General features: G+C 40.3%; 1 protein-coding gene across 1 annotated transcript in view; it reads right to left on the bottom strand.

Annotated features, from left to right (window-relative positions):
* Window positions 1–1,428: 1,428 nt before the first annotated feature.
* The window catches only part of SCIN (scinderin), an 85,906-nt gene continuing 75,294 nt past the window's right edge, over window positions 1,429–12,040 (bottom strand). Inside the window, exons 14-16 of the mRNA XM_004702689.2 lie at window positions 5,485–5,562; window positions 3,048–3,108; window positions 1,429–2,197 (exon numbers count right to left, since the gene is read on the bottom strand). Coding sequence (XP_004702746.1) covers window positions 2,070–2,197; window positions 3,048–3,108; window positions 5,485–5,562 — 267 coding nt within the window. The 3' untranslated portion in view covers window positions 1,429–2,069. The remainder of the gene's footprint in view (window positions 2,198–3,047; window positions 3,109–5,484; window positions 5,563–12,040) is intronic.

Genomic DNA, 12,040 nt, shown 5'->3' with positions numbered 1-12,040 from the left:
TGATTATATATATATATGGAATAGCTTTATATCATAAAGCAATTGCATATTGGGAAAACATCCCAGACCAATCCAGATCAAGTCCCTAAGTCCTAGATTAGCGCATATATCTGATACTAGTCTATAAATTCCTCTTCAGACTCACACAACACATGCAATGATGCCGAATACAGGAAGGTCACAGGCATGGATCCAATGGCAGTGGAAGCATCACAGGGATGTCCCCTCAGGTCTCTGCTGCATGGCTCACTTAGATCTCAGTACAGCTCCACATGGTTTGTCCATAGGGAAATGAAGACAGAGAGAGAGAGGCCCACCTCTTCTGATGGCCGAATCAAGAGAGAGGAAGTTCCCAGAATCCTTATGAGAAGGTCATGCCCACAGGAGGCATCACTCTTAAACCATCAAGTTGACACGAGATTATGTAACCACCACAGCAGTTTTGCACAAGTCAGGCTAGAAATGGGAGTCCTGCTCACAGTTGATGAACCCTTTCCCAGTCTAGTGGTAATGGTGATTTTTCAGATATCACCCCTTGATATGAGGTAGGTTTCCACTTCAAGGCCTTTGTTCTTGTTTTTCTTCTGCATAGTGGATCACAAGGCTCCCTCCCTTACCTCTGTCTATTCCCTGCTTCATACAATCTAAGCAACACGGATTTCTGAGCCAGCCATTATAATTGCACCTCACTCTTCATCCAGCATTTCCTGTCTTCCTTCACTACATATTTTCTTCCATAGAACTTATTTTCAAGTGTATTTTAGAATATATCTACTCATTGATTTGGGTTTCTGTGGGTCCCCTCCCTGGAATGTAAACCTCTGAATGGTTAGAATTTCATCTGCTTCAATCATGATAGACCCACAGTGCCTAAGTAGAACCGGGACTGATGCCAGTGTTGCCCGATCCATGCTAATGAATGACAGCTCCCTAGGAGCACAGCTTCTCACTCGTTTCTTATCTTGTGCACGGTGTCTAAGTCCTACTCAGAGAAGTTTACCTTTAGCTCCACATGCAACTGGAAACACTTGCTCTGCCAGGGCCTGTTTGAAATACATATGCCCTTCCATTCCATGAGAGGAAAGTGAGAAGTCCTCCGATCCTCCTTCTCTTCCCCAGAAAATATAGCTCTTTATCCCCAAGGAGCCACTTCAGTCCTGCACAAAGATGGGTTCTACGTTATTGGAGCTCCAGATGTTGTCTGAGTTGTGGGGTCCCGTGCACTATGGGATATTTAAACCTTCCATGACTGTCTCACCATGGAAAAGCTATTACAAATTCGATGACTTAATTAAGGAACATTTATATTTATCAATACATAAAAGCATTGAACCTTAAATTAGTAATACAATTATATGTCAGATTTGAAGAATATGTCACAACACAAAAGCTTTTCAAGCAGATGTATTTTATTGATGAAATTCAGCATGAACCAGGACAGTTTATTGTATATTTCTTTTGTGTTATTAAACATAGGTGCTATCATACTTATATGAAGAATACAAATTAGTCTTTCATGAAAAAGTTGTGCTTTCAAAGGCTTTTTTAAAGGTTTTCAAAAAAGTACTTTCTCTTAAAAACTGACACTGAGACATTAACGGCATCAACAGTCACATTCACGAAAGAAGGAAAGCAACAAGCTTTTTAAAGCCATCCAGACGTGATCCTTACTGCAACTACACAATGGTTGTGAGCACAGCATGCAGTTGCATGCTTCCTTCCCTGGCACTTTAAGGAAGTTTGGCTGATGGCTGCTGAATAATGAAAGGTCCTGTTCTCTGCCTCCCCCTCATTTGTATAAAGCATTTCACTTTTAAAAGGCCATATAAAAACTATAAATTCATGTCCCAAAGAACTACTATTGGTCCACAACAAAAATCTCCTTCAAGCCATTTTAATATATTGACATTACAAAACTTCAGTATAAACAAAATTTTGAACCAATACTAGGCAGTAAAAAAATAGCCATATAGTTGAAGCTCATTTTCTGAAAACAAAACCCCCTTTTAGCCCCCAAGAACAGCAACAAGACAGCTACCCCATATTTATGTTTATGTGTAAAAGCCAGTTTACCACTTGCTGGAATCCCAGCCCAGGAACCAGCCTGTGAATGTGGGCGGCTCGTGGCCCTGTTTTATGATGACAATTGGCGTCCTCTTGTCTCTTCCAGAAGGGTCTGTTTCAAGGTACATTTTGGCTAAACAGAGTGACAAGACGTATCAATTCAGTTAGTTTTGATTAAACTAAAATAACTGTACAAAGAAAATTCTTCAAATAAGATAGTACATCAAATTTCCATTGTCCTCAAATAACCAAATACTATGCCATTTGAACAGTTTCTTTTTTTATTTCTCTCAACTTCTGTGGAAAATCTTTCCTTATTGCTTGAAAGGTTCCCAACGTTTACGGAACCTTATTTCTGGCACGACCACCCTGATCTTTTTCATGCAGCAAACATGCTAGAAAGAACAGCATTTCTCAAATGAAAATTGAAAAGTCTAAGCTATCATAGTTATGAAGGCTTTATTATTCCCACAATAAAATAAAGTTTTAGTGTTTTTATAGTTTTTCAAGTAAATGGATCCAATTATTTTCTAAACTAAGTAGCAAAATTTCTTCTTGACATTCTGCTGTTTCTTAAATGTATTTTTTATATTCTTAATTTGAAATCCTTTATTTTGAAAACACACACACGCAACTAGACAACATTGCTCTTCAGCGCTGAGGATAAAAAACAGATATTTATTGGTTTTGATATGTACTTTTAGAGCAGTGGTTCTCAGCCTTCCTAATGCCGCAACCCTTTAATACCTCATGTTGTGGTGACCCCCAACCATAAAATTATTTTTGTTACTACTTCATAACTGTCATTTTGCTACTGTTATGAATCAGGCGACACCTGTGAAAGGGTCATTTGACCCCCAAAGGGGTCACGACCCACATGTTGAGAACAGCTGTTTTAGAAGCTCTGGTGGGATAAATAGGCTGTCAGGTACCCATTGATAAGCACCCCAGGGTTACTGGCTGGTTCGGGGGAGGTAGCTTACCAGACTTCAGAGATTCTGTTCGCTCAACCTCATTGGCATCTTTGCCAATCCAAATAAAGATCTGAAACACAAAAGAACAACAGTGTGGTCTGTGGGAATGTTGACCCCGTGCTAGAAATACTATACACTGCTCATTTAATCTTTCAAAAATAACTTTTATGGACTAGGTGTGCGGGTGGGGAGATTGACATTTCAGATCATCGATTTTGTGTTACATAACTTAAGCTACTCATCAAACACCCATGGATGTTCCCACCCCCACCCCTGCTTGATTATCTTCTGCCCTGAGGATATTATCCTCCCTCTACCCAGGCCAATACCCATCTGTCCGAGAGCCAGCGCTTCGTCTTCCCTTCCTTTCCCACCCGCCCCAGGAACAATCACAGTTCATGAGTTCCCATCGGTATGAAACCCTTTGTCTTGACTTTTTCTTGCTAACAGTGGTCTCATATAGTATGTGTCCTTTTCCGATTGACTAATTTCCCTTCGCAGAATGTTCACCAGGACCATCCACGTGATGGGCAGTGTTCAGTGGCAGCACCCTCATTCCTAGTAATGCACTGTACGCCCCTGTGGGTCGGTGCTGCAGCTTCTTGATCGTCTACAGGGAGGCATTTAAGTTGTTCCCATCTTCCTGCTGTGGTGAACACTGCTGCGATGAACATGGGTGTGCAGATACCTGCTCCAGCTCTGACTCTTACTACTGCAGGGGATGGACCCAGTAAGGATTGTTGGTTCACTGATTTCTAGTCCCAGTTGTGGAAGGTCGTGCCATAGTGCTTTGCTTTCCACAGTGTTTACACAGTTTTTACAGTCCTACCAACTGCTCTGTTAATCTTTGTAAAAAACCCACAAGTTAGGGATGTGAAGCCAAAGGACCAGAGTCATTCATTCACTTGCCCATGGGGGTGGGGTGGGGTGGGGGCATGGGGAGGAATTGGATTAAATCCAGGCGGTTTGATCACTGACTTTTCTATTTACATGGTATTTTACATTTTATAAAGTAATCTTTCACACAAACAAGGTATTTTCTGGTTTGTTTTGTCTCTGGGACTATTTAGGGTGGTCATTAGTTCTTCGATGAAGATATATGGGGGTGGGTGCAGCCATACATAACCCAGAGCGGCCCTGTGCTCTGCAGGATCCTCTGGCTGAAACCTACTGTTTTCCTTCCTTCTGGATTATGCTCCTGTCAAACGATGATAACAATGCTATAATTTTTAGGATTTACATAATTTAAAATACTTTATTTTTAATTGCTATAATTATATATTCTGCACTCATTCCTTGCCTTATCAAATGTGTGGCTAAGTACTTTATTGCTGAAAAATTATCCTAAATTACCCTCTGTCTAAAACACTTTAAATTCACTTGTTCAAGCAATTTTGGTCAAATTAAGTTCTGATTGCTTTCTAATTCATACTGAAAGCGCTGGAATGTCTGTTTATGGGGCAGAGAAAAAACAAAGATAGCATGGTAACCTAAGTGGAAAGAATGATTTTAAAAAGGAAATGCACAATGGGAAATATTCTGCAGCCGTAGAATTGGTAGAATTGATTACAAATGGAGAGAAGTCCTTCTGAAGATGGAAATATTATAATTCTTAAATCAACAAAGGAGTCTTATCAACATGGGTTTTGAACCTCATTTCTTAGGAAGAGTTTATGATTGGATCTCCAATCCAAGTGTTACTTTTAGACTGCAACTTAATGTATAATATAATGGAATGATTTCATAATTAGAAATAGGCTTAAATAGTACAATCTCTGTAACTGACTCCATCTAAGGCTAGGTTTCATGCAGTTAAGTATCTAACCATTGTTCCATATAATGTAATTCCTAACAGATTTATTTTTTCCCCTTGTGGTATTTTTAACTCACATCGATAATAAGGGGGACAAAGAGGACACTCAGATATGCCCTGTCGGGTCACCTATATGCCTAGCTACGCCCTCCCAAATACCGACCAACAGCCACTTCCTGTGTGGGTCAAAAAGCCCTGCTGCAGGTGCTCCCATCTCTTCTCCAGCCTTAGAGTTGACGCTGTAACTTCCTGTCAGACCCCAGCAGCCTATTTTTGCCTTCCCAATGGCTTTCTCTCCAGCTGTCATTTGATACATTTATTAGTTAAGAATCAACAGGTGAGCAAAGTTTACAAATGAATAGAAAATAGGCATTAGAATCTTGTTTTTTATCTAAAACCATAGAATCAAAGTTAGAGACCACAGAATCATGTACTTATGAAGAAATGGACGTTCCACATATATTCATTATATTTTCTGCTAAACTGTATTGAGTCACTTTTAAATACCACCTAAATCTATAGGGATAATTATGATTTGACTTGCCCCCCCCCCCTTTTTTTTTTTTGAGGCAGGTTATTTTCAACACCTGGTCATAAGCACACTCTTGTGTTCCGAGCAAAATAGAGTTTTACCTGTTCCCAAGCATCTAGTAACATGACATCATCTTCTGCAAGATCATCCTGGGTAAATTCTCCTGGAACCTCCTCAATCTGAAATGTATTAAGAAGTTTTAGGATAAAACATGTATTATGTCACAGTGTAGCTAAAATAAAATTTTCTAGTAGTTTTCCCCTTTCCTTAATATTTGGAATAATTCCAAATATTTCCAAATAATATTTGGAGTATAGATCATCTATTTAATCAAGTATCACAATCGGATGGCCTAAAGCGTATCTTATATGGCCAGCACCGGTGGTTCTATAGGTTATGTGTTGGGCTGCTAACCACAAGTTCAGCAGTTCAAACCCACCAGCTGCTCTACTCTATGGGAGAAAGATGAGGCTGTCTCTGCTGCTGTAAAAATTTAGTTGTGGAGACCCTATAGAACAGCGGTTCACAACCTGTAGGTTGAGACCCTTTGCGGGGTGGAATGACCCTTTCACAGGGGTCATCCGATTCATAACAGAAGCAAAATTATAGTTATCAAGTAGTAACGAAAATAATTTTATAGTTGGGAGGGTCACCACAACATGAGGAACTGTATGAAAGGGTCCCGGCATTAGGAAGGTTGAGAACCACTGCTCTAGAAGGTCATTGTAAGTTGCTATTGGCTTAATGACAATACATGGGGTGTATAGTGTAGCCAGTGAGACTGAGTGCCCTAACGGTGTCAATTTGTCCCCAGTCCCCCCAACTTCCAGTTCTACAGGGCAAGTTGTCTCACACATTGTGTTGCCTGCCAACTACCTAGAGACATTTGAGTTTATAGCTTTCATATTAACTTCTCTTTCATTTTGTAAGTCAACATCAATGTATTAGACTTAGCAGTCAAGATCATTTTGTAAAATTGGTATGATGTTTTAGAACCATCAATAAAATAAAATAAGATTCTAGACATACACATGCATTATTTTTATGTTTAATGGGTTCAATTGTGCTCTCCACAGTGAAAATTGAAGGGTGACATGGTATGTTTAATCACCCAAATCCTGTGGGCATTTGTTAACCTGGATTCAATATCTTTAAAGAATTATAGGATGTTAAAAAATTCTACAGAATCCTGATCCTCCAGAAGGTGCAATGGATGGATCTAGAAGTCTCAGTTTCGCACTCCCTTCCTTAGCCACATGACTTTGCAGTGCAGCCAGCTGGGTGGGCGTGAGTGTGGCCTTAGCTATGTGACAGTCTTTGGCCATTTCTTATTAGCAAATGTGACTGGCAGGGCCATCTTCTGCTTCTGGGCTCTACCACAGGACAAGCCAGCATGACCCCAATCTGCAGCCTGAAGCAGAGCCTCTCCACTGAGTCCAGCCACGGGAAGACCAGTTTCAAAGGGCCTACACCCGGAGTGGAGCAATAAATGCTTAATGTTAAAATTTAATGAGCTTTTGAGATTGTTATACAGAAAGAAGGAGGAGGAGGACACAGGGATGGACACAAGACCTGGCCATTTACAGATAGCAAGAAATCTGATCGTGTTGTCTTTATACAGTACAACTACATATCACATAATACTTTTTTTAAAGTATAAAATATCACTTACTCTGTGCCAGGCACTATTCTAATGCTTCACATATCCAATTGCTAATTTAATGTTCATAACCACCCTATGAAGTAAGTATTATAAGTGAGTGCTCTGTTTATAGAGCAAAACAACTATGGAGCAGAGAGGGCAGGTAATCAGCCTCATATCATACAGCTTGTAAGTGGGAGGACAAGCACTAGAAAACAGCAAGAATGGCTCTAGCCCAGTGGTTCTCAACCTTCCTAATGCCACGACCCTTTCATACAGTTCCTCGTGTTTGGGGGACTACCCAATCATAAAATTATTTTCATTGCTACTTCATAACTGTAATTGTGCTACTGCTATGAATTGGGCGACCCCTGTGAAAGGGTCATTCGACCCTCAAATGGGTCACGACCCAGAGGTTGAGAACCACTGCTCTATAAACTTGCTTAGCCAATAGGCTATTGCCTCACCTGAATCTACATGTCAGCAGACTCCTCGCTGATGGTGATGCTGTCTTGCTTGCTATCCTGTCCCTTCACTTAAGATACCAAATGTCAAAACAAGAACATGAGGACATGCTGTCAAATGCCAAATATCAAAACAAGAACATGCGGACATGCCAAGGAAAAGCATTTCTCTCTCTCTCTCTTTTTTTTTAATCATTGCATTTTTCTCTTAACAGTTAATATACATGCACAACAACAACAACAAAAACCAAAACACCTACTTAACTTGTTTCTGGAACCTGAGAACAAAGTCAAGTTTATAAAATACAGCAAGTGTGGGGATCTCTCCTGCCAAGCTGGTGAACAAATGGGTCACAGAGGTGCCCAAGGACCCACCACTTTTTTCATGTCAAATCACTGCCGTGTCAAGTGTGGCTTGTCCATGAACGGTCTCTCCTTCAGAGCACTTGGTTACTAATAACCCATGTGCCTGTGACAGTACTGAGGTATTTGTTCAAAAATAGAGCTGTATTCATCAGGATGCCTTAACCAAATCTAAACATCAAATTGTGCATAGAAAAAGAATGTGTCCTTCAAATGAGAAATGTTGGCCAAGGGTATCAAACAAAGAAAGCAGCATTGTTCTGGCTAATTGTGGGGCGTAACTGCAGTCCCGGATGACAGCCTCACTCACGGTCATCCAGGCAATTCTGACCGAGACCGACCCTGGACGACAGGGCAGAACCGTCCTGTGAGTTTATAGATGATCACTCTTTAAAGTAGAAATCCCTCTCTCTCTCTCATGGGGCTGGCTGGTAGTTTCAAACTGCTGACCTGTAGGTTAACAGCCCCACGCTTAACCATTACACCACAAAGGTTCCTGGGATGATCTTCAGAGCCCAGCATAAAATCACCCTTATACACAGACACTATCACCACAAATTGCTTGGAATTCAAAGCTTGTGAATAATTAGGAGATAAAACTTTCCTGTTGGTTTCCATTAATTTGCAGGTGCATCGATGGCTTTTGGTGATTTTTTTCCCCTCAATGATCATAATTTTCCACAATATTTTTATGCAGTCAACATGGTGAAAGTTTTTACTCCTCTGGGAAACTGAAGTGTAAATTTTGCATAGTTTGAAATCAGATATTACTCTTGCTGCCGAAAGACAGTGCCAAATTATTAAATTAGCAACTGCATGCCTATTCATACAGCTCTGACCCCAGGCAGGCAGAGGTGCAAGGGAGATCATGAGAAGTAGCTACTATTTTTTAAAGCAGCTGGATTTAGATAGTGAGTCACAGTACCCTGGAAGCTTTCCCTCCTTGAGTGGCACAAACATTTAAGTGTTCAACTACTAGCTGAAAGGTTGGTGGCTTGAATCCAAATTATCTATCAAAATTGATGTAGAAGTGAGAGACTTCCCGGCCAAGGAAAGCCTCAAAGAATATGCTAAAAGGAACCCAGCACTACAAAAGACCCTAGTTGACCCAGTATGGGCAGAAGAGCAATACTCACCAAGCACATACAAGAGACCGCCACACAGAACAATTCCACCCAGAGACCATCAAAGGGAAAACAGCCCCCAAGATAGAACTGGCTCAATGATGGAAAGAAGGCAAGAATGAATCACAAACACACAAATGCACAACCCATGGAAAAGAAATGGAGGCAGGAAAACACCCAACACAAGAGAGATAAAATGACATCACAGGGTCCACAGATAGATGTAATCACCCTGAACATTAATGGTTTGAACTCAGGCCTTAAGAGACAGAGACTAATAGACAGGCTTTGAAAACACAGCCCCTCGACCTGCTGCCTACAGAAGACACATCTCAACATTACAGATAAAAACAGCCTGAGAATCAAAGGCTGGAGGAAAACATACCAGGCAAACTGCAATTAAAAAAAAGTAGCGGTTGCAATCCTAATCTCAGATAAAGTTGACCTCAAAGTGCAAACCATAAAAAGAGATAAGGATGGACACTATATAATGCTCAAGGGAACATTGCATAAAGAACCAATAAGCATTCTAAACATTTACTTGCCAAACAAGCATCCAGCAGAATATGTCAAGCAAACACTCCAAAGGATGAAAAAAAAGCCTCAATAATTTTACTGTTTCCCCCCAAATAAGACAGTGTCTTATATTATGTTTTGCTCCCAAAGATGCGCTAGGTCTTATTTTCAGGGGAAATCTTATTTTTCCACAAGAAGAATACTGTACACATATTATTTATTGTTTTATTAAAAGAGACCTCATACTTCCTGTCTGCTCCGGCTGCGCTGCGGCCAGCAGTGAGTTGCACGGCGGTGCCCACCGCTACAGTCCAGAGTCCAGAGTCAAGGTAGCTTCAGGGGGCCTTATTTTCGGGGGGATGCCTTATATTTCAGCGAGAGGCAAAACTGTAAGTAGGTTTTATTTTCAGGGGATGTCTTACTTTCAGGGAAACACGGTAGTAGGTGACTTCAATACACCAAAGGAAACTAAAGATCTAAACACTACAATTAGACAATTTGACCTGATAGATAGCTACAGAGCTCTCCACCCAAACAAAAACGAATTCACATTCTATTCAAGCTCACATGGTACATTTACAAAAATAGGCCACATGCTAGGGCATAAGTCGAACCTACATAAATTCAAGCATATTGATATCATACAGACCTCTCTCTCTGACCACGGTGCCATAAGATTTGAAATAAACAAAAGTAATATAAAGAAATCAAGGGCAAACCATTGGAGAATGAATAACTATTGCAAAAGGAGAGCGTACTGGCTCGGATAAGAGATGAAATTAGGGAATTTCCAGACTCCAACGAGAATGAAAACATGACAGACCAAAACTTATGGGACACAGCAAAGGCAGTCATCAGATGAAGTCTCATAGCATTACATGCACACATAACGAAGGAGAGGCTTATGACTGATACACTGGCACAAAATTTACAGCAACTAGAGTGGAGTCAGCAAGAAAATCCAACTAACAGAAAAAGAAAAGAAATAATGAGAATTAGATCTGAGATTCAGGAGAGAGAAAATAAGAAAACTATGGGGGGGAAAAATCAATGCTGCTGAAAGTAGGTTCTTCGAACAGAAAAATTAAATCGACAAACCTCTCACAAATTTGACCAAAGAAGGAAGTAACACATTTCAATAGCAAACATGAGGGATGAAAGAGGGAATATTACAACGGACCATAGTGAAATCAAAAGGATAATTACACAGTACTATGAAGGACTGTACTCCAATGAATAAAAAAACTTGGAAGACATGGATAAATTCTTGGAAAAACAATCCCTCCCTAGATTATCCCAATGGCCATCAAGAACCTCAACAGACCAATATCAATAAAAGAAATAGATAAGGCTGTCAAAGAATTACCAACCAAGAAGTAACCGGGACCAGATGGATACACAAGTGAATTCTGTCAAGTATTCAGGGAAGAACTGACACCAATCCTACACAAACTCTTCCAGACCATAGAAAAAGATGGCAAACTCCCAAGTTCCATCTATGAAGCTAGTATAACTTCTATTTAACATCGTGCTGGAGGTCCTACTTAACAATATAAGGCAAAGAAAGGATATCAAAAGTATTCGTCTGGGGAAGGAAGAAGTGAAACTATCGTTATTCGCAAATGATATGATTTCATATATGGAAAATCCTAAAAGTTCCACAAGAGGAGTACTGGAAGCAATAGAGGAATATGTCAGAGTAGAAGGTTACAAGACCAACAAACAGAAGTCTACCGCACTACTGTACACATTGGACAAGGACACAGAAGAGGGGATCAAAAAGGGGTTACCCTTCACAATAGCCAAACACAAATTGAAATATCTAGGGATATACCTGACATAAAAAACAAAAGATCTATACGAGGAAAACTACAAAACACTATTAAAAGAAACCAAGAGTGACCTCAACAAATGGAAGGATATCCCACGCTCGTGGATTGGCAGACTCAATATTGTAAATATGTCAATTTTACCCAAGGAAATATATAAGTTCAATGCTATCCCGATCCAAATTCCAGCATCTTTCTTCAAACAGTTGGGAAAACAGCTTACAAACTTCATATGGAGAGGGAAGAAACCGAGAATTAGCAGAGAACTCCTCAAGAAGAAGGACAAAGTCAGAGGACTTGCTTTACCCGACTTTAGCACCTACTATACAGCCACAGTGGTCAAAACAGCGTGGTACTGGTATAATGATAGATACTCAGACCAATGGAAAAGAATTGAAAACCCAGAAATAAAATCATCAGCATATAGACAACTGGTTTTTGACAAGGGGCCCAAAAATATCAAATGGGAAGCGGATGCCCTCTTCAATTCGTGGTGCAGGAGAAAATGGATGCGTGGCTGCAGAACCCTTACCTCACTCCATACACAAGAATAAACTCAAGGTGGATCACAGACCTTGAGGTTAAAACCCCAAACTATTAGGGACATCAGTGAGGGTATTGGAACAAACCTGAGAACCTTGGCACAGGGATTACATAGGCTATTGGAAATCAGGAAGGACACCAACACAGAGGAGGCACAAATTGACCAGTGGGACATA

This window comes from Echinops telfairi, unplaced genomic scaffold (assembly GCF_000313985.2).
Source record: "Echinops telfairi isolate 266 unplaced genomic scaffold, ASM31398v2 ScPeMD7_23;HRSCAF=83, whole genome shotgun sequence".
In the NCBI taxonomy this organism is placed as follows: Eukaryota; Metazoa; Chordata; class Mammalia; order Afrosoricida; family Tenrecidae; genus Echinops; species Echinops telfairi.
This window is presented reverse-complemented; position numbering and strand designations above follow the sequence as displayed.